Source organism: Equus caballus, chromosome 11 (genome assembly GCF_041296265.1).
Source record: "Equus caballus isolate H_3958 breed thoroughbred chromosome 11, TB-T2T, whole genome shotgun sequence".
Lineage (NCBI taxonomy): Eukaryota > Metazoa > Chordata > Mammalia > Perissodactyla > Equidae > Equus > Equus caballus.
In genome coordinates, this window is record NC_091694.1 from 1,339,126 (window position 1) to 1,365,522 (window position 26,397).

General features: G+C 60.3%; 4 protein-coding genes across 7 annotated transcripts; 2 read left to right on the top strand and 2 right to left on the bottom strand.

Annotated features, from left to right (window-relative positions):
- The first annotated feature begins 473 nt into the window (after nucleotides 1-473).
- Nucleotides 474-6,452, top strand: SIRT7 (sirtuin 7). 2 transcript variants are annotated; one of them, XR_002811259.2, is made up of 11 exons: nucleotides 474-629; nucleotides 700-837; nucleotides 937-1,041; nucleotides 2,782-2,852; nucleotides 2,950-3,022; nucleotides 3,740-3,838; nucleotides 3,913-4,149; nucleotides 4,282-4,362; nucleotides 4,546-4,652; nucleotides 5,076-5,161; nucleotides 5,767-6,452. XR_002811259.2 is itself a non-coding variant. In XM_023651760.2 (10 exons), exons 1-10 carry the CDS (start codon nucleotides 537-539, stop codon nucleotides 5,963-5,965), a joined length of 1,203 nt encoding a protein of 400 aa, XP_023507528.1. In that variant the 5' UTR covers nucleotides 474-536; the 3' UTR covers nucleotides 5,966-6,452. The 2 variants fall into 2 exon arrangements, 1 of the variants encoding a protein (XP_023507528.1); XM_023651760.2 differs by lacking the exon at nucleotides 5,076-5,161.
- A 460-nt stretch (nucleotides 6,453-6,912) lies between these two features.
- PCYT2 (phosphate cytidylyltransferase 2, ethanolamine) lies at nucleotides 6,913-14,752 on the top strand. 2 transcript variants are annotated; one of them, XM_023651761.2, is made up of 13 exons: nucleotides 6,913-7,123; nucleotides 9,095-9,183; nucleotides 9,812-9,973; nucleotides 10,240-10,306; nucleotides 11,214-11,298; nucleotides 11,489-11,533; nucleotides 12,219-12,357; nucleotides 12,610-12,692; nucleotides 12,868-12,945; nucleotides 13,239-13,304; nucleotides 13,494-13,559; nucleotides 13,813-13,901; nucleotides 13,988-14,752. In XM_023651761.2, exons 1-13 carry the CDS (start codon nucleotides 7,035-7,037, stop codon nucleotides 14,097-14,099), a joined length of 1,170 nt encoding a protein of 389 aa, XP_023507529.1. In that variant the 5' UTR covers nucleotides 6,913-7,034; the 3' UTR covers nucleotides 14,100-14,752. The 2 variants fall into 2 exon arrangements, with proteins under 2 accessions (XP_023507529.1, XP_070081878.1); XM_070225777.1 differs by lacking the exons at nucleotides 12,219-12,357; nucleotides 12,610-12,692 and having other exon boundaries at nucleotides 6,949-7,123.
- Nucleotides 14,753-16,986: 2,234 nt separating this feature from the next.
- On the bottom strand, nucleotides 16,987-17,779 carry NPB (neuropeptide B). The gene is made up of 2 exons (XM_023651766.2): nucleotides 17,391-17,779; nucleotides 16,987-17,289 (listed from the first exon to the last, which is right to left on the bottom strand). Exons 1-2 carry the CDS (start codon nucleotides 17,631-17,633, stop codon nucleotides 17,161-17,163), a joined length of 372 nt encoding a protein of 123 aa, XP_023507534.1. The 5' UTR covers nucleotides 17,634-17,779; the 3' UTR covers nucleotides 16,987-17,160.
- A 2,921-nt stretch (nucleotides 17,780-20,700) lies between these two features.
- ANAPC11 (anaphase promoting complex subunit 11) lies at nucleotides 20,701-26,379 on the bottom strand. Of its 2 annotated transcripts, XM_023651768.2 has the most exons (3): nucleotides 26,146-26,379; nucleotides 25,550-25,669; nucleotides 20,701-21,070 (listed from the first exon to the last, which is right to left on the bottom strand). In XM_023651768.2, exons 2-3 carry the CDS (start codon nucleotides 25,656-25,658, stop codon nucleotides 20,925-20,927), a joined length of 255 nt encoding a protein of 84 aa, XP_023507536.1. In that variant the 5' UTR covers nucleotides 25,659-25,669; nucleotides 26,146-26,379; the 3' UTR covers nucleotides 20,701-20,924. The 2 variants fall into 2 exon arrangements, with proteins under 2 accessions (XP_023507536.1, XP_001488245.1); XM_001488195.7 differs by lacking the exon at nucleotides 26,146-26,379 and having other exon boundaries at nucleotides 25,550-26,067.
- Nucleotides 26,380-26,397: the final 18 nt, after the last annotated feature.

Here is a 26,397-nt window from a genome sequence, read left to right on the forward strand (position 1 = left end):
AGCCTTTAACCAAACGGGAGTGGGTACAGAAAGCCTTCTCCTGGCATCTTAGGGCAACAGGACAAGGGCTGCCCAGTGTGTCCAGCTCTGCTGCTCTCCTGGCGCTGAGAGGGTGGGTCCGAGCAGAGTTGATCAGACCCTGCCTGCCCTGTCTAGGGCTGAAGCCAGGGGAGGTGGGGGTACCCTGGGATCTGCTGGGGCGGGTGGGGTTGTTGAGGATCCGGGTGGGGAGGGGCCTCGCTGGGCGGCCCGAGCCCACCCTGCCCCGTGCAGTATTTATTGCTAAATTATTGTCCAGGAGGGGCGGCAGTGGGCCGGGCCCCGGGTATTTATTGCTGTACATAGTGTATGTTTGTGATATATAAGGTTTTCTTTATTTTGTATATGATCAATAAACACCTTTTAAAGAGACTGGCAGGTGCTTCCTTGGCGCGACGCGCGGGCGGGGCAGGAAGGGCGGGGCGGGGCCTCCTGCGCACGCGCCCGCGCGTGGCCTGCTGGGAGGCGGAAGCGGAAGCGCGGGTCTCCCCGGAGCGATGGCAGCCGGGGGTCTGAGCCGCTCGGAGCGCAAGGCTGCGGAGCGGGTCCGGAGGCTGCGGGAGGAGCAGCAGCGGGAGCGCCTCCGCCAGGTAGGCCGCCGCCCGCCCCGCGCCCGCGCCCCGGCCTGTGCCGCCCTCACCGCCCGCCCCGCGCCCGCAGGTGTCGCGCATCCTGAGGAAGGCGGCGGCCGAGCGCAGCGCCGAGGAGGGCCGGCTCCTGGCCGAGAGCGAGGACCTGGTGACCGAGCTGCAGGGCCGGAGCAGGCGGCGCGAGGGCCTGAAGCGGCGGCAGGAGGAGGCAAGTCCCGCGGCGCGCCCGGTTCGCCGACCGCCGGGGCCGGGCCCCTCGCCGGGTGGGGCGGGCAGGGCGGGCTTACGACCGGCGGCGTCTCGGCAGGTGTGCGACGACCCGGAGGAGCTGCGGAGGAAGGTCCGGGAGCTGGCGGGTGCCGTCCGCAACGCCAAGTACCTGGTCGTCTACACGGGCGCGGGGATCAGCACGGTAGGCAGGCGAGGCGTGGAAACCCGGACCGACCGCCGGGACGGGGGTCGGGGAGCGGGCTTGGGGCGCCCCCTTCCGGGTGACTGACTCCAGGACCGAGCACAGCAGTCTAAGCGGAGGAACAGACCGATTCGCGAAAAGGTCAACTAAAGAGCAACTCTGAGGTTCTTCCCTTAAATCCTTGAACTCTGTGTTATACCCAGTTAGAGACAAGACAGGAAGAGGGGTGGAAACACGGCATGATAGGTCAGTGCTGGCACCTCTTTTAAGGTGAAGGAGGTTGATTCACTGTCCCCAGGTGATGTGGGCACAGCTAAGCCCAAAGCTGTCTCCTGATTGCCCAGAAAACGTTGTTTTCTGAATGTTGAAGGAAGGTAAGTAGAAAGCAAGGCAGTCAGAATTAGAGGACACCAGTGAAGAGGAGAAATGCATTAGGTTTTGAGAAGTTTCATTGAGAAACTGTCCTGGTCCGTGGAATGTGACTAGCTTTGAAAGTATGGACGGCACGTTGTTTGTTTAATTGATGTGTGCGTGCTGAGTGTGAGCCATGTGTAGGCCCAGTAGAGGTGAACACCAAGGGTTTCTGTCCTTGAGAAGCTTGTCGATGACAATAATAAGGCATACAAGCAAATAACTGTAATGTGAAGCTGGCTGTGCTAGGTCACTAAAATGGAAATCCACGCACACTCTCTGGTCTCGGAGAGCTGGGAAACCCATCCTGTTGTTTTTTTGTGGGAGGTAGCATTGAGTCCAGGCCTTGAAGGGTGGGTGAGATTTTTTTCAGGCAAAGTGAGACACTCCACATAGGGATGAGCGCAGAGGCCCAGTAGCAAGAATGTGTAAGGTGCATTGACTGCTCCAATTTATAAAGACCTGGAGCCCTGGCAATGGGGTCTCCTCCCTCCACAGTCACATGTGAACTCCTGTCATGCGATTATTTACATGGAGTAATAGCAACCGTTGAAGAGCTTCAAGTGGCTACCGCTGCTGGTTAATTTGCTCTGAGCGTTACTGTTTGAGGTTCCCCTTTTCAGAGTGCGTCAGAACCAATAATGAGGGTAAGCATTTTTCTGAGCTTAAGCAGCAGGGAGGAGACAGGGCTCCCCAGAAGGGAGGTCACTCAGCCTGGAGGGCACAAGACACCTTGATCCTAGCATGTCTTCTGTCATCATCTCTTGGTGGCTTTGTTTCACTGGATTGGGAACTTGGGAAGTTCAGTAGTGTTTATCTCATCTGGAGAGGTTGGCCTATTTTTGTGAAGGTAGGACAGGAAGCACTTATAGCATCAGCGTGTAAGAATTTGGACAGAGGAGTGCTCCCACCTAGGGGTTCACCGTTTGCAAAACCTTTCTTGAGCACTGGCTAGGCCCTGGGGACACACAAATGAGCCTGACCAGTTCTCCCCCTCAGAGTGGAGGACAGGAATGGCCACAGAGCCCAGGTTGTTCTCAGTGCTAGAGACGTTCCTGGAGTAGGTGGGGCTCCTTGGAGCCTGGAACGGTGAGCTAGACTAGGTGGGAGCGGGGATCCAGGCAGAGGGACGGAGCCATATGGGGTACACTCCATCTGGGTTCAGGCAGGTTAGACTAGGAAATGCTGAGCCTGTGGAATGAATAGACGCTGGTCCATGGGCCAGCCTGGAACGTGTCGGGAGAAACATTTGCTTCCCATTCTTGGGGATTCTGCCAGTCCCTACAGTGATGCCTTTGCATTGGACTTGTCTTCTTTCTGAACACGCAGGCAGCCTCTATCCCAGATTACCGGGGCCCTAATGGAGTGTGGACGCTGCTTCAGAAAGGGAGGAGTGTTAGGTAAGCAGCCCAGTGCAGCCTTCCCACCTAATTGAACAGTGGCAGCATGGGCCTGACCTTGCAGTCTCCTCACCTTCTTTTCCCTTCCTCCTGGCAGTGCTGCCGACCTGAGTGAGGCTGAGCCAACCCTCACACACATGAGCATTGCCCGCTTACATGAGCAGAAGCTGGTAAGAGCCTGGTGTGGCCAGCTAGTGTACGTGCTGGGACCTTGGTGTGGGACCCAGAGCGCCACCGTGCTGCCCAAGTGGCAACTGCCATTGCCGCCCCCATCCCCCCATGAGTGCCTACCCAGGGGTGTAGACTCCTGGCTTGGGCCTCACTCTGATCCTCCCATGCTTCCTCTCTAAGAGCAGAGGGCAGCCTCTCTGAATCATCACTTAGGAGGCCCAGCCTCAGGCCCAGAGCTGCTGGTAGGCCCTTCTCCTTGTGCTTCTCTTGTATTGTCCCCACAGACCTCAGAAGCCACCTAGGTACAGGGGAGGCTCATGGAGACCTCTGCTGAGCACCTTCAGCTGAGTGGCAAAGCGGTTGATCCTCCTGGGCCTTCGGGGACCTGAAACATAATGACCTAAGAGAGCATCACTCTGGCCCCAGGCCCCTTCCCAGCTGAGAGGAGGTGATGCCACTGCTTGCCCTCCTGGCTGCTACAAATGCATCACAGTTGTTGGGGGTGGGCCTGGCACTCTCCCTACCCAGAGCCCTCCTGAGTCCTGCTGGCACCAGCCTGCTGCTCTGGTTTTGCCTTCAAGGCTTCATGCAGGGTCAGAGTTGCCCCTGGTTTTGGGGCTCTGGGCCGGGCTGGGCTCAGGACAGTTTCACTGCTGAGCAGTTCTCCCCCCCACACAGCCATCCTGCTGACTGACTACACCCTTGTTTACCTCCAGGTGCAGCACGTGGTGTCTCAGAACTGCGACGGGCTCCACCTGCGGAGCGGGCTGCCTCGCACGGCCATCTCTGAGCTCCACGGGAACATGTACATTGAAGTGAGTGGTCCTTCTGGGACTCAGGGGCCTGGGCAGGCCAGCGGCTCCTGGTCACAGTGCCCTCTCCTCCTCAGGTCTGCACAGCCTGCACTCCCAATAGGGAGTATGTGCGGGTGTTCGATGTAACGGAGCGCACTGCCCTGCACCGACACCAGACAGGCCGGGCCTGCCACAAGTGTGGGGCCCAGCTCCGGGACACCATCGTGCACTTTGGGGAGAGGGGGACGCTGGGGCAGCCTCTAAACTGGGAGGCGGCCACCCAGGCTGCCAGCAAAGCAGACACAATCCTGTGTTTAGGCTCCAGCTTAAAGGTACGTGGACAGCAGTGAGGGTGGGATGGGAGTGAGCCCGCTGGCAGCTGGCCAGCTCAACGTTGGAATCTGGCTTCCTATAGCCTCGTTCCCTGGTGTGCGTGTGGTCTGTCTGTCCGTCCGTTCCCACAGGTGCTAAAGAAGTATCCACGCCTCTGGTGCATGACCAAGCCTCCCAGCCGGCGGCCCAAGCTCTACATTGTGAACTTGCAGGTAACTTGGGCGCCCAGAGCCCCCTCCTTAGACCTGGGCCTTAGCACAGGAGAACCTGAGAGTCCCTGGGACATTCATGTCCCACAGTCACGCCCACAGAGGTCTGGCCGACCAGGGGCCAAGGCTAGCAGGCCATTGGGAAGGAGTGAGGTGCTGCCCTCATTTGCCTTCCCCTCTCCACAGTGGACCCCAAAGGATGACTGGGCTGCCCTGAAGCTCCACGGAAAGTGTGATGACGTCATGCAGCTCCTCATGGATGAGCTGGGCCTGGAGATCCCCCCGTACAGCAGGTGAGGGGCGTGGGCAGACCCCCTCCCTGCCCCTGGCGGATGGGCCGTGTCTGTCTCTCGTGAGCTGAGTGCAGAGAAAGTTCTGAGGTGTTGCAGACGGTGTCTGAGGTGTGACTGCAGCATGGTGGCCTCTGCAGGGACCGCCCGAGGCACTGGCTGAGATGACTCCCTGTGGGGAGAGGGAACCTGCCGGAGTGTGCCTGGGTGTTCCCCCTTTACCTCAGACAGCCTGGACGGGAAGCTGCCTTGAAGGGATGTGCTCAGCAACTCCGGTCAAACAGAATCTCGGGGCACTTGGTTTGGGGAGCTGGCGTACTTTGGGGAAGCTTAAACAGACTGCCTTAATACAGGATTTGTGATAATTTAGACATGGTGTATGTGTTGAGTAAAAAGTTTACACTTTCTTTCTCTGTGAATTTTCAGGGTCTTATAGGGGAAATCAATAACTTCTTTTAATCAAAGGGTTCAAGAATTAAGGATCCCTTCACCTTCTGGGCCTGGCAATTCTTGTATGTTATGTGTGTGGTGTTCTGTAATGTGGGCCTCTTGTGTACTGTACCTTTTTTTTTCTTTTTTTTTTTACATTAACTTAGCTCATTTTCTTTATCAGTGCTTATTTGTATCTTAAGTTTATAATATGTGGTTCTACATCTCAGTCAGACACATGATCTCCTCACGGTGTAGTGTGTAGGCAGTGCCTCCCTAGTCAGCTGGCCTTCCCTCCCGAGTGTTGCAGCCTGGGAAGGGGGAGAGGGTCTGGTCCACCTGCCCCTGGCCGAACAAGCGAAAGGTGGGGCCCAGAGTTGCTAGTGATTCATCCCTCCTGGGGCTACTGCTGCCCCCCACTGTGTGCACACGGCCAGTCGGTCGCTGATGAGGACACTGAGTTCTTCGGAGGCCGAGCTAGTCTGGGTGCTGATCCTTGAGTTACTCAGGGAGCTTACCCCGCCAGCAGCTCTTCTATAGCTTGGGAACAGTGGAGCTCCCTCTAAGCAAAGCCTGGCCCAGATGCGGGGGAGGGAAGCAGGGTGACCTCAGTCAGCTTTCCCGTCCTGGGGCGGGCAAGACTGAGAGGCCTGCAGGCATCCCTGACCCAACTTTCCCTTTCTGGTAGGTGGCAGGACCCCATCTTTTCCCTGGCGACTCCCCTGCGTGCAGGCGAAGAAGGCAGCCACAGTCGGAAGTCGTTGTGCAGAAGCCGGGAAGAGCCTCCGCCTGGGGACCGGGGCTCACCGCTTAGCTCAGCCCCGGTCCTAGGCGGCTGGTTCGGCAGGGGCTGCGCCAAACGCACAAAAAGGAAGAAAGTACTGTGACGTGGTCAGCGTGGTGCGTGACCAAGAACAGCAATTGGCACTTTGCAGATGGCCAGAACTCTTTTATTCAGGGCACGTGGCGCCATGAGGGCCAGGACTACCCCACAGGTCCTGGGGAGAGTTCTCTGGGGTGACACTTTCACCCTGACGCATTAGCCATTTGTCCTTGTGGGGAACCCCCTTGCACTGCTGTGGTTGTCCCCGCGTGAGCCTGACGTGGAGGATGCTGGACCCATCAGCCTCTTCGTGGAGGTGGCAGCCACCCGTTTCTGTGAGAACAGAACTGGCAGGCCAGGAGGAAGCACAGGCTGCCTTACCTCATTCACGGGGCTAATCTCAGGGGCCTCCACCCTCTTTCTACTACTACTTACTGAAAATGTTAACTTTCTAGAAACCTTTTTCTGTACTGGGTACGCAACAGAGGGGTGGTTTTGAGCCTTGGCTCTCAGCGGACCTTTTTATTGTTATTAAACATCTCTGCACTGTCTTCCGCATGTAACCGAGTGACTGCCCTGCCGACGGTCGGTGGCAGCATCGCCCAGCCGGGCGGCTTGAGGGGCTGTGTGCCCCCCACGTGGTCGTGGTCCTGCACCGCCCCCTCTGCCAGGTGCGCGCTGAACGACGGTGCGCACACGCATTGGCCGCACGCTGAGGGGCGGGGTTTCCAGGGATCGGGAAGCGCACGCCATTGGCCGGGAGCGGAGGGGTGAGGCGGCGGGGCGGGGCTAGGCCCCTGGGGGCTCACGCCATTGGATGGAGGCGGGGGGGCGGGGCTGTGCCCTGGTGGCGCATGCTATTGGGTGGGGGCGGAGGGGCGGGGCTGGGTCCTGGTGGGCACGCCATTGGCTGGGAGCGGTGGGCGGGGCTGGGCCCTGAGGGCGCGCGGAGGGACTGGGCTCAGTCCTGGTGGGGCGCGGGCGCGGGCGCGGGCGTGGGCGGGGCGGGACTCGCCATTGGCCGCGCGAGGCGGGTGAGGCCCGCGTGATAGCGCGTGCGCGGGCCGGGCCGGGCCGGGCGGCGGCCGCTCGTAGTCACCGAGTCGGCGGGGCCGCGCCGCCGCTGCGAGGCCATGATCCGGAACGGGCACGGGGCGGCGGGCGGCGCCGGGCGGCCGGGCCCGGAGGGCAGGCGCGCCGTGCGGGTGTGGTGCGACGGCTGGTGAGCGCGGCGGCGGGCGCTGGGGGCGGGCGGCCGGGTCGGGGCCGCGGCGACCGCTGCGCTGCCGCCGGAGACGCGTCTGTAACTGGCCTTCGCTCGGGCCCGGGGCTGGCCGTCGATCGGGGGCCGAGCGCGGGCGGCGGACTCGGGCCCCCGAGGACGCCTGGGACCCGGGGCCACCGCAGTCCTGTCCCGGTACCGCCGCGGGCAGCTCGGCGTGAGGCCACACGACTCAGGCAGGACCTGTGATCCTAGCGCTGGAGATTCCGAGGACTGTGATGAAACGCCTCTTCCCAGGGCCCCCTTCCCCACGTTTACTGTTAAGCCACGAACCCAGCCAGGGCGTCCGCGCAGCCTGCAGACGGTGGTGGCCAAAGTCGCGTGAATCTAACCTTGATGAGTTTAACCATTTTTGTGCCCTTAGGAGCTCTTTCCCTCTCAAGGAGCCATGCACCCAAAATGTCTTCCCAGGGTTCTGTGTGTCCCAGTTTGACCAGCACAAGACCAGAGAGATTCTCCTAAGTGTTTGGACAAGTGTCAGGCAGGAATTTTCTCACTCTGCCCAAGACCCCCAGTGACGTCCCCAGGCTCCTGGGTCCACCCCAGGAGAGCCAAAGTGCCTGTCCATCCTCTCTTCTAGCAAATCAGACAGCCAGAGTGGTTTTAAGATAAGTTCAGGGCTGTCAACAGATAAGAGGACTAACCCCTACTGATAACTTGCCACCTTTGAAACTGATGGAGGCAGAGAAAGAAAAATCCGTGTCTGACCAGGGCTCTACCCCAGCCCTGGGCTTCTGAGAGCATGTGGGGCTGCTGTACTTCTGTGTCTGCGCCTGAGTCACCTTGGGGAGAGGGAGTGTGGCTTTGTATGGTGGATTCTGACCTTGGCCCTGGCCATCGTCAAAAAGCCACAGTGACTAGGACACACCCTGGACCTAGCGCCATTCTGCATTCCGTGCTGTGCATCCCCCCATCCAGCCTCTGACCCTTCCTCCTGCCCAGCCCATCTAATGAGCACAGGGGCTGGCTAGGCCCCTGGATTTGGACTTCCCTCTTCCTTTGCCCCAAAGCCAGAGCCCTGTGACTCCACAGGCTTGTCTGCTGGGGCCTGGTGCACTGTGGTCAGGGTGGTAGGTAACGTTGACTAGAATGGCTGTACACCTGGCAGCCCAACTCACCTGGAGAAGCAGAGACAGCTTCCCCTACCCCAAAGGTAATGTGAAGCTGGAAGGAAGCAGAGTTAAGCATGAGGGCCCAGCTTGGGGCCCCCAGAGAAGTGTGTGCGTTCTCCCCGGCGCACGTAGGAAGCACCTGGGAATGCAGGCATTGCAGTGGGTGCCGTCTGTGGCCTTCATTTGAGAGTTCACTCTTGACCACGCCTGGATTTGAGGATAAAAGCTGTAGAACCAGGCAACAGGGAGGTGAGTGTTGGCCCCCAGAGAGCGGAGCCTCGCTGATTTCCAGAGGCCATGGAGGATCAAGGAGGAGTTCCAAAGCCAGCAATCACCTGTGTTCATTGGTTGGACTTTGTTTTGTGTTGGCCCCAGGACTGTATCAGGGTAGTACAGAGTCCAACCCACCGCTGAGCTAATGTCAATTTATTCTACAGTTTGAAGGGACTGCCTGTGACAGTTTCCACTTGGTGAGGGGAGGAGCTGAGGGCAGAGTGCTGTCCCAGGTGTGGGGAGCAGGGGGCTGTTCTGGGCCTTCGCCACAGCCAGGCTGGGCACAGCTGGGCACCCACCATGCTTACTAAAGCCAGTGCAGGGCCCAGGGGTGTGGAGAGTGAGCACAGCCTTGCCTCCAGAAGCCCAGGCCCAGCTGGACTCTGGGGAGCCGTTCCAGGGGCAGCTTCTCAGAGGGCTTCCCAAGGAAGCTGTAGAGGAGCAAGGCTGAGCCCCCCACACACGCACACCGGTTGCCCAGTCCCTGCCCTCAGCACGGGGACTGAGGGCCCTGCCCTCTCCACAGCTATGACATGGTGCATTACGGCCACTCGAACCAGCTGCGCCAGGCACGGGCCATGGGCGACTACCTCATCGTGGGTGTGCACACCGACGGTAAGTGGGGCTGCCACGCCCACCCTCCAGCCCCATGGCCCGTCTAGGGGCTACCCCTGTTGACTAAGACCCTGCAGGGCTTTGCGAGGGGTCGGGCCAGGCCCAGGGCCATCCTCTAGAAGAGCACAGCTCAGCAAGCTCGCCCCAACCCCAGGCCCAGGCCAAGCCTGCCCAGCGCTCTCCATCTTCCGTCTCACGTCCTAAGCTAAAGCAAGGGGAGCCAGTGGAGTTGTGAGCGGCGTGGCCAACGGATTGAGTCTCTGGCTGTGCCGCCCACTCCCCGCCCCTCCCCTGGCCCCCAAAGCCTTTAAGGACAGAGCACCCAGTTGTTGAAGGGAACTCCCACCTTCACTTGGAACTTTGGTTGGGTGAGGGCACTGTGCAGCTATCCGGCAGACACGTCCCAAGTGCCTGTGCTGGCCCACAGAGGACAGAGTGGTGGCCACTTGGGTTTGGTCCTGCCCTGGCCTGAGGGCCCAGTGAGAGAGACAGCTGCCTGCCCTGAGGCCATGCGTGGTTACAGAGCCTGATCAGTGGTGGGAGGGGCTCCTGAGGAGGGGCTGGCGAGACTGCAGCCCACCCCTCCGGGGGTCACCCATCTCATCCTTGCCCTCTTCTCTGGCCATAGAGGAGATCTCCAAGCACAAGGGGCCCCCAGTGTTCACGCAGGAGGAGAGGTACAGGATGGTGCAAGCCATCAAGTGGGTGGACGAGGTGGTGCCGGCAGCTCCCTATGTCACTACACTGGAGACACTGGACAAGTACAGCTGCGACTTCTGTGTCCACGGCAGTAAGTGGGCAAGGCGGGGACGCCAGAGGCCTGGGCACCCAGGGTGGGCTCAGGAGCAGACCACCAGAGGGGCATCTGGAGGTGCTTGGGCCTCCTCACATTTTGGGGAGCACTGAGCCCTTTGAGGATCTGAGAAAGCTCTGGATCCTTCCCCAGAAACAAGCCCCCACATCAGGGCAGGCCTGGAATGGGGGGTTGTGAGCCCTGAAAGCTCTTCATGGTTACGGGCTAAGAATCCTTGTTCTCGTGTGTGCATCACCCCTTAGATGACATCACGCTGACTGTAGACGGCCGGGACACTTATGAGGAAGTAAAGCAGGCCAGGAGGTACAGGTAAGCCCACCGTGAGTCTGCCCTTTGGAAGCGAGGCGCTGCAAGGGGACCGTCTGGGCCATGGCCTGTGATTCATGTGGCCAGGACGAACCAGAGGGGGTGTGTTAGAGATCCACACCGTCTAGTACCGTGGCACAGGCCTCGGCTGGCTGTCGAGCAACAGAAACAGTAGAGCTGCAACTGGGAGCTGTTTTTTATTTTAATTAACTTTCTCTTAAAAAGCCAGTGTTGGGGCCGGCCCCATGGCCCAGTGGTTAGGTTCTCACACTCTGCTTTGGTGGCCCAAGGTTCGCCAGCTCGGATCCTGGGTATGGACCTAGCACCACTCATCAGGCCATGCTGTGGTGGCATCCCACATAGAAAAACTAGAAGAACCTTCAACTAGGATATACACTATGTACTAGGGCTTTGGGGAAGGGGGAAAAAAAAAGAGGAAGATTGGCAACCGATGTTAGCTCAGGGCCACTCTTCCTCACCAAAAAAAAAGGCCAGTATAGCCAGCGGCTCCCAAGTGGGAAGTGCAGCCTGTAATTCCTTGACAGAGGACGTGCAGTGAGCCAGGACCTGAGCGTCAGACAGTGGGCAGAAAGGGGACCAGAGCCACTGCCACCCCAAGTCTGGCCTGCCCACCCCAACACAGCGTACTTGGGGTTTAGCGATGCTTTTCCTCTTTTCCCTTATTTCCTTTAGTTAATAAAAGCCCAGTGGCTTTCCCCACTCTCCTGGTTCTGGTTTTCGGTCGCGGCCGAGAGCAGTGAGGAGACGCCCGGCCTGTGCACAGCATGGCCAGGGGCCAGGCCATGGTGGACTTGGCCACAAGCAGGGTTGCCCTCAGGTGGGGTGAGCTGGAGGTGGAGCCTTGCGAGTGTGTCCCAGGATGAGAGCCCTGACCCCACTCTGTTCCCAGAGAGTGCAAACGCACCCAAGGTGTGTCCACCACGGACCTTGTGGGCCGCATGCTGCTGGTGACCAAGGCCCATCACAGCAGCCAGGTGAGTCTTTGGGGGTGGGGTGGAACCCCCAAGGTCCCTGGGCTGAGGACACTGCCGGGACAGATGGGGGCACCTACCACCCCCTGGCCTTGCCCCTTGATGGACTCCAGGACAGCGAGCTTCAGGGTACTGGGTTTGGCCATGTCTACAACAGAGCGAGCCCCTCAACCCCCACCCACCCTTCCCGCAGGAGATGTCCTCCGAGTACCGGGAGTACGCAGACAGCTTTGGTAAGGTGAGTGTTGCCCAGGCCAGGCAGGCCATCACCCGACCCCCCGGGCCACCCCAGCGCCTCACTCTCCACCCGACTCCCTGCCTTTGGGCACTGACCAGCTACTGCCCGCCAGGCTTGGCTGACTAGCCAGTCACAGTAGCCACTGCCTGGAAGAGGAGCAAGGACTGCCTGAGGTGGCCTCTAACCAGGAGGCCTGGCCCTCCTTCCCTTTGTAGCCCCCCCACCCGACACCCGCCAGGGTGACACTTTGCTCAGAAGGTTCCTCCCAGGTAACCAGATGGTGGCCTTAGGATGCCGAGTCCCCATGAAGGCTGTGTCCGCCAGCCTCCTCCTGGTGGGCTGGTTGCATTGCCTGCTGTGGCCACAGGGCGGAGCCACAGTCCTGCTGGCCGCAGGGGCCCCACCCAGCATGGCCATGTTGTGGATCAGGCTCTGCCAGCCAGCCTGCAGTGTCCCTGCCTGAAACAGCCCCGAGCCACCGAGCGAGCTGCCAGGCCATGGCTGGCAGTTTGAGTCCTGGCCTGTAGCCCCTGCACCTGCTTCCTCCATGCCTCACCTGTGTCTGCTAGACCAGATGGACAGGCGGGGACAGATGCCCCAGGCTCAGAAGAGGGCCCTGAGGTGTGAGCAGGCGAGGGACGTGCTTGTGAGACCTGGCGCTGACCAGACCCCTCTTGGCTTACAGTGCCCAGGGGGGCGGAATCCCTGGACAGGGGTCTCTCAGTTTCTGCAGACGTCCCAGAAGATCATCCAGTTTGCCTCTGGGAAGGAGCCCCAGCCAGGGGAGACGGTCATCTATGTTGCCGGCGCCTTTGACCTGTTCCGTATCCTCCAGGACTGGGAGGGGCTGTCCCTGCCCCAAGCCTTTCGTCTGCACATCCCTATCTGCACCAGTGGGCTTTGGGACCTGGAGGGGCCTCACTGACACCTTGAGGCCCCCAGACTAGGATGGGGTTTGGGGGGCACAGCCATGGGCAGGGAGTGTTGTGGATGGGCAGGCGGGAGGGCACCTGCCAGAGCTCCGAGACCTGCAGGCAGCTGCTCTCATCTGTACTTGCTTCTTAACCTGGGCCCAGACATCGGGCATGTGGACTTCCTGGAGAAGGTGTATGGCCTGGCAGAGAGGCCCTACGTCATCGCAGGCTTGCATTTTGACCAGGTCTCACCCCCAGGCAGCTGATAAGGCACGGGGGCCTTCGAGGGGCCCCTGGGGTTGGGGTTGGGCACAGGTGGTCCGTGGGGGCGAGGCCCGACGTGCTGATGGAAGCAGAGGAGACAAGCTGGGGCCTTCCCAGGGCCAGCACCATGCTGACCCCACCTCACTCTGGCCCTAGGAGGTCAACCACTACAAGGGGAAGAACTACCCCATCATGAATCTGCACGAGCGGACCCTGAGCGTGCTGGCCTGCCGGGTGAGCCCTGGGTGGGACAGGCCACACAGTGTCCCCTTCCCCAGCTAAGGCGGGAGGAGGGGACAGTCAGACCCCCCCCAGAGCTGTTCCTCCTCACCTTCCCCCACTACCCCAGGAACCCTCAGGGTCCCAGGGGGTACAGGAGCCTTGTGCTCCTGGCCAGCCAGCCCACAATGCTTTCTCTCCCAGTCTGTTTCCTTGCCAGAAGCTTTGGCCGCCGTTTAAAGCCGTCTCCCACTGCCCTCCGACCTGGCGGGGTCCCGGCTAACCAGCTGTGCTCCCTGTCTTCACAGTATGTGTCGGAAGTGGTGATTGGGGCCCCGTATGCGGTCACAGCAGAGCTCCTGGACCACTTCAAGGTGAGGCTCCTCGGGAGCCAGGTCCCAGGGAGGGTCTGGGCTGAGGCAGGGGCTGGGCCAGCTCTCTGATCTGGGGGCCTCGGCTGGGCTGTGGACAATGTTTGTGGCTGCCTCCCAGCAAGGGCCCTCTGAGGGCAGGGGGCCATGTGGGGTGCTGCTGGGAGCACCTGACCCCCGATCCCTCCCCAGGTGGACCTGGTGTGTCACGGGAAGACGGAAGTCATGCCTGACAAGGACGGCTCTGACCCGTACCAGGTGGGTCATGCTGGGCCCTCAGCTGACCAGCTAACAGCCCCCGAGCCTTGACGCTTGTCTAGGAGGCGGGCGTGACGATAAGTGCTGCTCTGGTGGCCCCACAGTATGAGGAGGCAGGGTGCCAAGGAGCAGGAGGGACTGCCCGCCGCACTGGGGTGCTGGTCTTGGGTGGGCACCCTCCGGGCCAGGGCAGTGGGCAGTCTCCTCGGGGTCCAGAGGCAGGTCCTCCTCTCCACTCCTCTCTGGCCTCCAGGAGCCCAAGAGAAGGGGCATCTTCCGTCAGATCGACAGTGGGAACGACCTCACCACAGACCTCATCGTCCAGCGCATCATCAAGAACAGGTCAGGTCTCCGGCTGGGCCCGGGGGCGCACAGAGCTGCGGGGACCCCAGGCCTGGGCACACTGCTTACCCTCACTCGGCCCCCAGGCTAGAGTATGAGGCCCGGAACCAGAAGAAGGAGGCCAAGGAGCTGGCCTTCCTGGAGGCCAGAAGACGGCAGGAGGTGCAGCCCCAGAGAGAGAACAACTATGACTTCTGATCGGAGGAGGAAGGTCACCCGGAGCCCTCCAGCAAGCACGGCCCTCTCCCTGTTGTGCTTCCCTCACTTCCAGGGTTTGACTCACACGGTTAACAAAGCTGTAGCGCCCTCTCCAGCCAGCCTGGTCTTGGAAGGGCTGCTGAGGACCCTGCCTCCCACCCACCTGCAAGGTGTCCATTTTGCAGCAGGCCCTTGTGCCCTTCCTGATAAGCTGCACAGAGAGGGCATCCAGCGCAGTGGAGTTGCCCAGCAGGCAGGATGAGCAGAGGGCACCTTCGGCCAGAGCAGTGCCACCCTGCATACCAAGGAAGGCCCAGCTTCCATCCTCCGGGCTCCACTGCTGCTCCCTATCCTGTCCCTGGGAAGCTCCTACTACACAGCTCGAGGTGGCACTTCCTGCCCGCCCTGCCTCGGGGGAGCCAGCTTCAGGGGAGCAGTGATCCAGTGGGCTGCTCCCTTTCCTCCTCAGGGTGCTGACCATGCCGCCTCCCCTGTGGTCACTCTCTGCCCCGGGGCGCGTCCCTGGTGCCCTGGGGCCTAGCTCCCAGAGGCTGTGCCCCTGCTTCCCAGGCCAGCCGCGCTGCTCTCCCCAGACTGTTCTTGATCTTGTACCTGACCAGCTGGTGTACAACTGAATAAACTTGTTGGGAGGAGCTCTGTGTCAGGCTCTCAGCCCTGCCGGGTGGGAACAGGGAACCTACCGCCTGGCCCTGCTCCCCACCAGCCACCCAGTGCGGAGGGGGTGGCAGGCAGCCTGGCGGCGAGGAGCCCTGCAGACCTGGGCCCCCAGAGGCCTCGGGCTGCCTCCCCTGTAGCAGGCAATAACAGAAGAGGGAGGGACCAAGGCGAGCAGGTACCCTTGCCTCTGGGGTCTGTCACAGGAAGACGAGAGGCCAACTCCTGGTGGCTCTGCACAGGGCCACCCCATCCAGGGAGGAACCAGGGCAGGCTCCCCGACTGGGTCCACAGAATCTCAGGTCTCCTGCACCCAATTTGGGGCCCACTTGGAGCAGCCCAGTGGCTGCAGGGTCCTGACCCCGGTCACCTCTTGGTGAGTATGTGAGGCTGTGGCTTGGTTGGTTTTGCGGTGTTCAGAAAGTCAGGCTTGTGGTGGTGTTTTCGGCCCCCTCATTCCCTCCAGAATGGCTCCGCCCTTGAGCTACTGAGCAGGTGGGCCTGGCCCCATGGGAGCCGAGGGCCAGGGTCCTCACCCTCTAGGTGGGCCTGTCCTTTCTTGAATTTTGGTTTCACTACTCTTGAGGTCTAACTCAGAACCTCATGCAGGAAACTGAAAGGATGTGGCCATGAAGGTTCATCCCGGCTGGGCAGCTGCTACCCTGCTTCCTTCTCGTCCTCCCTACACGCCCGCCCCCCCTAGGCCCCCAACTGCAGGAGCCTGGTGGTGCCGGACCTCCCCGCACTCAGACCCCTGGGCTGAGGTTCTCTTGAGTACAGGGACCAGCCAGTCCCCCATAGACTTGGGAGGACATGAAAGGCTGGCAGGCTCCCCTTGACGCTGGAATCTGCCCTAGGCCTGCCCAGTGCTCCTGCTGGGTGGCACCCCGAGGGTGGGGACTGCCCACAGCAGCAGCCAGGGAACCACAGCTGGGCCACAGTTGAAGGAGATGCAGGACCTGGGGGTGGGGAAGGCCAGCACCCCCAGAGATACATCCACCCAGGTGCAGTGGGATTGTGGGTCCCACCCACAGCCTGTCTGAGTGGAGGGCCAGTGGGCCCCTGCTCCCTCAGGCCCTGAGGCCCAGCTGTCCAGGCACTCTGAGGTGGGGGACACCCCTGAGGCAGGCTCCAGACTTCCATGACTAGGGCTCAGGCCCTCACTTTGCCTTCCTGCCTCCTAGGAGCCAGCCCTGCCAGAGACCGCAGTTCATGTTCTGAAGGGAACTCAGTCAGCCTCACTGCGGGTGGGGCAGGAGTCAACTGCGAGATTCCGACAGGGAAACGAGAGAACTAGCCTGAGTGTGGGGCCAGGGAGGCCACTGTGGGCTGGGCTCTTGGACAAGGCAGTGGCACTAGGGGAGCCATGGTCCGACCAGCCCCTCCCTTGAGGCAGGGCAGCACCCAGGGCTGCAGGGGAGCCTGCTTGCCCGTGGGTCAGAGCAGCGGTGAACGCAGAGTCCCAGGCATCCGAGGAGCCCGGCTGGCTGCCCCATATCAGATGTGGGATGCTTGCCCACCTCTGGTGTGGGTGGGAGGGCCTCTGGGCAGCCCCTCAACCTGCTGCAATGCCCCCCACCCAGCTTGGCCTGCGCACTCATCCACTTGGCACACTGAGTGAGTCTCCACCTTGGGTTCAGTACTTCCAGGTATTTTGGCTCCAAGAAAGGAGTGACCCCAGGAGCTGCACCTCTTGTAAGGGAGAGCTTTGGCCTCAAAAAACACAGGGTGTGAGGCAGGAGGCCCACCTGGCGTGGGATAGTCAGGGGAGTCTTCTGTAAGGTGGGACCTTTGAGCTGGCTGAGTAGACTTGATAGCTAGTGGGGGGACACAGGCAGCACTTCCCAAGACGATTCAGGAGCTGCATGGACAAAGGAAGGGAGGTGTGGGGTGATGGGAGCAGGGGGTGCCGATGTCAGACATGGAGAACAGCCTTTGGCAGAGCGGGGTGGGAGGCTCTGGAAGGCTTTCAGGATGGGTAAGGCTGGGGGCCCACGCAAACTTGCAGCGGCGTTTCCCAGCAGTGGGTTTGGGGTACTCCTGTGTGGGATGTTTCAGGAGAGCCTGGTGGCCTGAGGAACCGGAGAGCTGTCTGTGCCCAGGACCTGGTCGGGGCAGGGGAGTGTAGCCTGGTGGCAGAGTCCAGGCTTGGAGACTTACAGGTCCCTGCCCCCTCCGACAACCCCCACCCGGTGCCCACGACACTCAGAAGCCAGCTTCACTTCTCTTTTATTCATTTAGCCATTTATTGCCGACATGGGGTGGGCGGTATTGGGCTCCACCTCATGCCTGCCGGGCCTGGGGGTATCTGCGGTGTGCGGCGGGGATGCCCGCGGGAGCCGGCGAAGTCCGGGGGTCCGGGCCGGGCTCAGGGGCTGTGACAGTCTCAGGGGCTGTGACAGTCGGCGGCGCGGAGCGACAGGAAGACGTCCGCCTTGCACTGGAAGGTGGCGCGGCCGTCGGGGAGCCGCTCACAGCTCTGCAGGTTCGGCGCGACGTCCTTGACGCACAGGGTCTGGGGGCGGGAGGAGGCTAAGGGGGGGCCCCGCCCCACCCCCGCCCGCGCCCCCAGCCCCTCGCTCACCCGCGCCCTGCGCCCCCCGTGCCCGCGCTCACGAGGCTCCGCAGGCTGGGGCGCAGCTCCGGGAAGGCGCCGGGCCGGCCCGGGGGTCCCGCGCCCACGCGGGGCTCGGCGCGCCGCGCGTCCGGGGACCTGGGGAGGCTGAACAGCAGCCCCGCGGCGCGGCCCACCGAGTAGAGGCTGGGCCGGGCCGCCGGCTTGTACCACGCGAGGCCGGGCTGCGCCAGCAGCAGGCAGAGCGCCAGGGCGGCAGCCAACAGCATCGCGGGCCGGGCCATGGGGACGGGCGGCGGCGGGGCTTGGAGCCGCGGCAGCCCGCCGCCTTATATCTGCGCGGGGACGGGGCGGGGCGGGCGCGGGGGACCCGTCGGGCCTCCCCATCCCCGAGGAAGAAGCCGCGCTGGGCCAGCGCCCCTCGGCGGGCGCAGGGGCAGATGGGAGGGAGGCTGGGAGGGAGGCGCAGATGGGTCCTGCGCTCGGCAGGGGTCCGACGCCCCCATCCTGCCCACCCCCGCCCGCCTCCCGGTCTCTGGCCCTGGCTGCTTCTGCTGGGAGGGGCGCCCAGGCCCTCCGCGGCCGCTCCCACCGCCATGGGTTGGCCTCAGGGGGAGCAAAGGCAAGCGAGGCTGCACTGACCCCCCCAACCAGTCCGAAGGCGCCCCAGCCCTAAGAGTCACCCCCCAGAGGTCCCAGTGCTCATGAGGCTGGAGAGAGAGCCATTAGCCACACCGTGCATGAGGGACAATTTCTACAGCCTGAAAGGGGAGCTGATCTGAGGGCCACAGCTTCGTTTTTTTGGAGTATTAGCCCTGAACGAACATCTGCTGCCAATCCTTTTTTTTTTTTCGCTGAGGCGAATATTAGCCCTGAGCTAACACCCATGCCCATCTTCCTCTACTTTGTATGTGGGATGCTTACCACAGCATGGCATGGCAAGCAGTGCCATGTCCACACCCGGGATCTGAACCTGTGAACCCCAGGCTGCCAAAGCGGAATATGTGAACTTAAGCGCTGCACCACCAGGCCAGCCCCAAAGGCCACAGCTTCTTGAGGAGCCATCAAAGGCTGGGCCAGCCAGGGGACCATAGTCTGCTTCACACCCAGGGGCGAAGGGTCTACCCACAGGACTGCTACTGGCTGGGGGCCTCTAGGAGGAGGGGGCACGAAGGCCAGGCTTGACCTCTGGAAACTGGACCAAGGGACAGCTGGGCAGAATCAGAGGCTCCTCCCACCCAGCTCTGCCCTGGGTGGGTGCCCTCAGGAGCCTCAGGCCTCCTCTCCAGTCACCCCCAAATACTGGGGCTGGCCCCAGAGGGCAGGAGACAGTTACTGCCCAGCACAAGATCATCCATGGAACACATACTGTGTGCCAGCGTCCAAGAGATGCATCAAGACGCAGGCTCTAACTCAAGCCACAGCCCAGTGGGAAAATGGAGCTGGTGGCAGGGTGGGCAGGATGGCTCACTGGGGATGGCGAGGGGGTGCTCATGGGGAGATGAGGGAGGCAGGCCAGGGGAGAGCGTTTGCAAAGGGCGATGGGGCGACTCTGCCGCCTGGAGGAGGGGTTGGGGAAAGTCATGGGGTCCTAAGAACTTGCAGGGGCTCTGAGCTTCCTGGGAGGCAGAAGCCTGGGCTCAGGGGGTGTGGGGCCTGGCAGGCAGCTGTGTGTCCAGCTCAAGGGGCCCAAGCTGGAACCCAGGAAACAGGGCTGAGGGGTCCAAGTGGCAAGGAAGTAGGAGCAGCCTGTCGGGAGAGGGTGTGTGACCTGGGGCGAGAGCTGTGATCCCCTCTGCAGGTGAGAGCATCTACCCCAAGGAGCAAGGGCTGAGGGCCTGGGAAGTTAGGCTCAGGGTCTGCCGCCCCAGACACAGTCCCGGTGGGCAAGTCCTGTCACAGGAGAGAACTCTCCAGGGAAGGCAGAACTCCAAGGAGGGGAGGCGGGCTGGGTGCAGGCCAGGATGAGATCAGGAGACCCCGGGAAGCCTCAGGCCTGCCAGGCCACCCAGTGGGGTCCTCTGCAGTGGCCATGGCCCACCTCCCAGCGAGGGTCGTCTTCCCTGCTGGGCTGAGAGCTTCTCGTGACTCCCCAGATCCAGACACACTGTAGACACGGAGGCTCCAAGAGTAGAGCAGCAGCCAGAACCCAATGGCCACGTGGAACTTTGTGTGCAGGGCTGATGGCAGGACCCAGGAAGCTGAGCCTGGGCTGCCAGCCCTGCCCTGGCAGGTGATATCAGCCATTAGGCTCACTCAGGCACCCCTCCTCCCACCCACGCTCCCCAAATGTTCTGGTCACACTGTGTCTTCCTTTAGATGTCCCTTCTAGGACAGATATCAGCATGGGGGCCCTGGCAGCTGGGTTTCTGGGCAAGGAGGACGTGATGTCCAGGTTCAGTGAGGAAGAGAGTCCCCAGGGCCTCCTTTCCTCTAGACATGATGTCCAGACAGGAAGTAAGATGCCACACAGGGTGCCATACAGGTGACCAGGAGGCCTGTCCCTCCAAGTGGAGTCCAGGATTCTCCCCTGGAGGGTGAGAACAGGACAGTAGTGTAAGAATGTTCAGCAACTGGCCTCCCACTAGGCAGATGGAAGGCGTGACGCGGGGACCAGGCAGGGACCCCAAGGGGAGGAGTCAGGGAGGATGGACTGGAAGGAGCCAGGTGACTCCCTGCAGCTCACAGGGCCACACAGCCTGCAGCCATCTCCATCCAGAAGCTCCCCGAGACCCCCAAGGCTGGGACCACGGTCCCCACAGGGGCCGCCACCCCACAGGAGCTGTGGAGGAAGAGGTGCCCAAAGGAGCCTGCCAAGGGCTGTCCTTCCCTCGGCAGGGGAGACCCCCCGACACCTGGGGGCACACCCAGATGTCACGGACAGCGGTCCTTACGCTAGTGAGTCACAGCCAACAGAGCTGGCCCTCAGCTGGAGCCCAGGAGAAGACAGACAGACGGCCCGCAGCCTCGCACGGCTGGCTCCCACCTGGTCAGGGACAGCCTTCTGGCAGGAGGGACTCTTCACAGTGGCTGCTGGCTATGGCCAGCCAGGGTCCCACAGACCAGAATGAGGGGCGGTTCCCAGGGCCCCAGCCTGGCTTCATCAGGTGAGAGGCCTGCCGACAGTTCCTTCACTTCCCCTGTTGGCAAGAACATACCCCAGGGCCTCAACACCACCATGGCCTTCAAACCACCTAAGCCAGTCAGCCTCCCCCGGGCTCTTCCGGCTGATCTCACACTCCTTCTCCTCTGGAGTTGTGACTCAGGGCCTCGGGCGCGGCACTGAGATGTTTATTCATGAGAGTTTTCATATCAATGCACACTGGCAGCACCAAGAAAACAGGCACCAGATGCCTCCAGCGACTTGGGAGTTTAATGAGTTTCACTTAGTGGATGATAGTGTCAACACTGTGATGGAAAAAGACAAATGCAGCTCTGGTCCTCACATCAACCCTATCCCAGCCCAGAAAGGACCATCCTGGTAGAGACCATGGCCATCCAGTCCCATGGGGGGGACGGGAGTGTCAGGACACCATCTGGGGCGAGGGGAGGGGGCGTCGGGCGCAGCGCTGGCCTCACTCCTTGAATTTCCACTCCTGGCGGCACATGGGGCAGTGTTGCTGCACCTGTTGCGCGTTGAGCCACTTGAGGATACAGTGCATGTGGAAGCAGTGTGAGCACTGGCCCCACACCAGGGGGCAGTCGTCGCCCGGCACCTTGCCTGTGGGAGGGGACAGGAGAGGACCAGGAAGGTCACACAGAGCATGGGACCCCAGAACACAGGCATCGGTACCAGCCCACTGCAGCCTAGGGCAATGTGCACCCAGGGCGGCCAGAGCCCCTCCTGTCTCATGTTTCAGAGAAGACAGAAATCAGAAGTGCTACCACTGACCAGGTCATACAGCCACCCCCACATAAAGACCTGCAATGACCACCCGGGGCTGCTTCAGCTCACTCTGCCCTCCCGGGGCCACAGTCTCCACCTCCTGGCCTCCCAGGGCCTGAGCCCATCCCCAGACACAGTGCAGCTCTGCCACTTGACCTGTCATGCCAAGAGGATTAGGACGTTAATGTGTCCAGGTGCCCACTGAGGGGACACACATCTGAGTAGGGAACTGTTCCTCTTCATCAAGAGGAGGTGGGCTGGGGCCTTGGGATCTACAAGGTTTCCTCCTTAGGCAGCAAGGACCCAGGGCAGGACAAGGAAGTGGGTTGGGGACACTAGCGTTTATGGTCAGCCTGTCAGCAGGTTCTAGCCTGAAAGGGTCCCACGTCCAAGGCACAGGGTACATGCTGCTGGCACTCCATTCCACGTGCCTGGAAATGCTACCTCCATGGAGAGGGCCTGGCACAAAGAGGACACTCCATGCTCCCTGTGATCAAGAGAAACAGTGTCCCCCTGATTTCCAAGAATCTGGAAAACCCCATTACACAGCTGGTGCCAGCAGAGCACCATGACCACCCCCAGACCTTGCGTCAGGGTGCCCATGGGCATGGAGGACTGCAGCCTGTGGCCTCCACCCTCTCCCGGTGCCATCTCCACAGCACTGCCTTGGGGGCCTATCAGGTGCTAGCTGTGGCCAGATGTCACTGGGGCACCAACAGGGACCAGACGGACAAGCCAGGTCCAGGCGAACAGGCAATGCCTTGTCTAGGCAGCAGTTCCATTCAACACATGTCCTAAGTGCAGGTCTGGGAGCTCCTGGAGGACGGAAACTGCCTTCGGACCTCTGTGACCACAGGGCCGAGCCTGGCTGCCTGTAGTCCTGGTCCTCACTCTTGACACCAAACACGACCTGTGATCCTGAAATACGTTAAAAAGGGCCAGCCTGGTGGCACAGCAGTTAAGTTTGCACGTTCTGCTTCGGTGGCCCAGGGTTCGCCAGTTCAGATCTGGGTACAGACCTATGCACTACTTGTCAAGCCATGCTGTGGCAGGCGTCCCACATATAAAGTAGAGGAAGATGGGTACAGATGTTAGTTCAGGGCCAATCTTTCTCAAAAAAAAGAAAAGAAAAAGAAAAAAAAATAACACAGCTGAGCCACAATATAACACTCTCAAATCCCACTTAGCATCTGCTCTGTGCTGAACAAGAAGCTGGGAACCTGGCCGGTGCTCTTGTCCAACCTCATAGTGCTCTGTAGCCTCACCCCACCTTACAGACAGACCAAGGCCACACAACCAACAGGCAGCTGCCACTTCCCGAGGGCAGCACTCCGACCCGGCACCCACAGTGGCTGCCGGGTGGGTGGTGGGTGGTGGGTGTGAGTGCAGGGTCAGAGACGGCATCCTTCAGCGTTTGCTGAAAACATGCCGCTCCTTGCCTGCCTTTAACAGCCCTGCTCCATGGCTGCACATCCACCTCACTGAGTTACAAGGGAGGGCCACCGCTACAACTTTTTATTCCCTTATTTGGGGCAGTTTCTCAATCTTTCTATAACAAAGATGTGACTCCCTTTCTGAAACTTTTATGACAAAACAAACATAAAATTATATACTTAGAAAACACAAAATTGTATACCTCACTTTGCTCCCCGGGGCCATGGGGTGGGGTGAGTAGGACCCTGTGCCAGGAGCCCACATGCTGTGACACCTGGTGTAGATCAGTTCCCTCCCCCCCCCCCCAAACCCCGGGCCTTTCCAACCTCAGCAGAACGCTGGAATCACCCCTATCAAATTAGAGTCCCTTATAAACAGAGGATGGGAAACAATGAACAGGAGCCAGCCAGCCCACCAGTGAGGGTGCCGTAATAGCCCACTGTGAGGGGTCACCAGGTCACCCTGTCCATTTGTGGCAGGGCTCACTTGGATGAAGGAGCCGCTTCATTCTAGTGTCTGCCTGGGGCATCTGATGAGCACAAGAGCACAATGACAGTGACTCATGATGACAGTGACTCATGCAGGGCTTGCTAGTGTCTTGATAGAAGTCTTTTTCAGTTAAAACACCTCTTGGCAAGACTTTTATCCTCAAAGCCCTCTGGACATGGAGCAGATGTATTACAGCTTTAGTCACTCTGGATTTTTCATAGGAATTCAATTTTAGTAAGAGAAACCCAGTGTCACTTAATCTGCATAGAAAGCACGTTATTAGGCTTGTCAAACACTTTGCACATTACAGTTGGGCCACTCTAACTTAATAATCAGCAGGTCCAAAGATCAGACTCCAAGCCTCCTACTCTCTCTAGCCAACAGGCCTGCTTCAGCAAAAGCTGAGCACACCCACAACTCGGAGACGCCCAGCCCCAGGCCCCGCTGGAAAGGTGAGGCTGGGCTCAGCAGGCCCTGTGCGGGCCCACGGGTGCTATCTTTAACACGCAGGCTCACTCGCCCACACTGGGCTGAGGACATGGCCACAGACATGCTTTCGAGGAGTTTTCTTTTCATAAAGTAACAATCTGTTGCTTAGGAAGCTGCAAGCATTTGTCACTTTAGGCTCCCACAGCCTTTGCTGTACCCTCAGGAAGGGCAATTTAAAAGAGATCAGATGAGGGGTCAGCCCAGTGGCGCAGCAGTTAAGTTTGCATGTTCCACTTTGGTGGCCCAGGGTTCCCCGGTTCAGATCCTGGGTGTGGACCTACCCACCACTCATCAAGCCATGCTGTGGCAGACGTCTCAGATATAAAGTAGAGGAAGATGGGCACGGATGTTAGCTCAGGGCCAGTCTTCCTCAGCAAAAAGAGGAGGATTGGCAGCAGACGTTAGCTCAGGGCTAATCTTCCTCAAAAAATAAATAAATGAATAATAAAATAAATCAGATGAGACAGACCTTGTGCATAGCTATTCTCATTAGCTACTAAATAAGATCTGATCAAGTAGAGCTAATCAATGATTTCGTAAGGTTACATCCCACTTGTTTGACTAAATCAGGATGGATTAAATTCTGGGTAATGAGATTTCCTTTCAGCAAGGCAGACGTAAAGACTAAGTCTAGAATAAAACAGCATTTGCACTAAAATTCAATGGTTTGAATTTCACTGTAAGAAGCAAAGCCCTATGATCATTCTGGGCATTCACCTGGCCCCAAAAACCAGGCCTGGTCACCCCCAGGGCAGCGCAGAGCTCCGCAGCACTCTCCGAGCCCACCTTCCTCTGGGACCACCCTCGATCCTGCTTCATTTTTACTTAGGTCTGACCGCAAACTAAATTCACAGGTGCAAAGATCTGCTTCTGACCTGAATATGTAATCAAACATTCCTAGTTCACAGAACATACTAGGGACAAAAGAACAATGCAAAGGACATCGCAGGAAAGAAACTGATAATGCTTGAAGGTAGGTGTTCTGCAAGACAACACACCAAATTTCTGAGAGTCAGGTGTCTTGAAAAAAAGCGAGAGGCAGAAGAAAGATGTCCTAGACTAAACAGCTAAGGGACAGAGCAACCAAATGGGACGTCCAGGCTCACACCACCCAAGAATGAAGACATGTGGGGACAACTGGAAAATCTGAACAAGGACTAGGAATGGGGGGTGACACTAAGGAAGTGAGTGTCATGTTGTCTGATATGACGACAGAGCTGGGTAAAAAGTTGGCATTACATTTAGAGATACAGCTGAAGTGAGTGGGGAGAGGTGTCAATTATTGTTTACTTTAAAAAAATTCAGCAAAGACATGAAGCAAATATGGAAACATGTTACTTATTCATTGTCCCCCCCCCTTTTTTTGGTGAGAAGATTGGCCCTGAGCTAACATCTGTGCCAGTCTTCCTCCACTTTATATATGGCTCACTGCCACAACAGGGCTCATGTAGGTCTGTGCCTGGGATCTGAACCCACGAACCTGGGCCACAGACGGGAGCGCAGGAACCTAACCACGCTGCCACCGGCCTGTCCCATTGTTTGTCCCATTGTTAGTCTACGTGTCGGATGGCGGGTGGGGGGGAGTCGTCCTTATAATGTTCCATTTTTCTGTTCGCTTGAGAATTTTCAAAGAAAAAGCTTCACACTGTTTTTGCACCATGCGTTTCATAGCCGAGTCTGATCACGAGAAAAGGCTGGGCCTTTTTTTTTTTTTTTTTACACAGAACTTTTCATGGAGTCTTTATACAAACATAGGCCCAAACTGCCTGGCTTTTGTCTGTCAACTTTTCTCGAAAGAAGGAAAACCAAAACCCAAGGACTTTGTGCAGATTATTTCCGGGCAGACGCTGGGGCCGGGCGAGCAGGCGGAGCTCAGAGGGAGCGGGCACAGGGGGCACTCACAGTCCGGGCAGCAGCCATTGAAGGCCATCCGGCAGATGCCGCAGTTCTCGTCGTTGGCCACCCAGAGCCAAGTGGCCACGCCGTTCCAGCACTTAATCTTCACCTTCATGGCGGCGGGGCCTGTGGGCGAGGGAACAGAGCACCTGGCTACACGGAGCCTGCAGAGCTCAGCGCCTCCGCACCCAAGGACGGGCGCCGCCCGGAGCCCGGGGGTCTGCGCCCGCGGGGCCCGCCGTGGGAGCCCCGAGAACCCGGCGGCAGCCGAGAGCCGCGCCCCGCGCGGGGCTGGCCGCACGCTGCGCCCGAAGCCCACGGGGACGCGCCGGCTTCTGGAGGAACGAGAACGGGCGCCCGGCGCCTTCCAAAGGGCTGGACTACGCGCGGCGACAGACGGACAGCGACCCCGCCAGCCAGGGCCCGGGAAACCACCCCGCGCGCGGCCCGCGCCCACGCCGGGCTCGCCCCAGGCGGGCAGCCCCGCTACCCCGGCCGTGCAGCCCGCGCGACCCGCACCGCCGGGAGAGGAGGGGACGGGGAGGGGCGGCGCCCGGCCCCGCCCCAACGGCCGCGCCGCGCTCCGCCCCGTGCCCTCGCACCTCCGCGGCCGGCTCGCGCGCCGCCCCGCCCGCCTTCCGTTGGCTGCGCCGGCGCCCGCGCGGGAAGGTATAAAAACCACCGCGGCCTCCGCCCGGCACCTTACAGCGGCACCCCTCAAGCGCCGCGCCCGAGCGCGCACGCGCCGCACCGCCGCCCTGCCGCCGCCCGCCCGCAGCCAATCAGCGGCCGCTCCGAGGACGCGGCACCGGAAGGCTCCGCGCGGCGCCGGAAGTGACGTGCCGGCGTGCTGA

Coding starts and splice junctions, on each gene's coding strand:
- PCYT2 (XM_023651761.2), top strand. CDS start 7,035: ATGATCCGGAACGGGCACGGGGCGGCGGGCGGCGCCGGGCGGCCGGGC. Junction 9,974..10,239: donor CGACTTCTGTGTCCACGGCA/GTAAGTGGGCAA, acceptor ATCACCCCTTAG/ATGACATCACGCTGACTGTA. Junction 13,305..13,493: donor AGCTCCTGGACCACTTCAAG/GTGAGGCTCCTC, acceptor ATCCCTCCCCAG/GTGGACCTGGTGTGTCACGG.
- NPB (XM_023651766.2), bottom strand. CDS start 17,633: ATGGCCCGGCCCGCGATGCTGTTGGCTGCCGCCCTGGCGCTCTGCCTG. Junction 17,290..17,390: donor GCCCCAGCCTGCGGAGCCTC/GTGAGCGCGGGC, acceptor TCCCGCCCCCAG/ACCCTGTGCGTCAAGGACGT.
- SIRT7 (XM_023651760.2), top strand. CDS start 537: ATGGCAGCCGGGGGTCTGAGCCGCTCGGAGCGCAAGGCTGCGGAGCGG. Junction 838..936: donor TGAAGCGGCGGCAGGAGGAG/GCAAGTCCCGCG, acceptor GCGTCTCGGCAG/GTGTGCGACGACCCGGAGGA. Junction 3,839..3,912: donor ACGGGAACATGTACATTGAA/GTGAGTGGTCCT, acceptor TCTCCTCCTCAG/GTCTGCACAGCCTGCACTCC.
- ANAPC11 (XM_023651768.2), bottom strand. CDS start 25,658: ATGAAGGTGAAGATTAAGTGCTGGAACGGCGTGGCCACTTGGCTCTGG. Junction 21,071..25,549: donor CAATGGCTGCTGCCCGGACT/GTGAGTGCCCCC, acceptor CCCCTCCCACAG/GCAAGGTGCCGGGCGACGAC.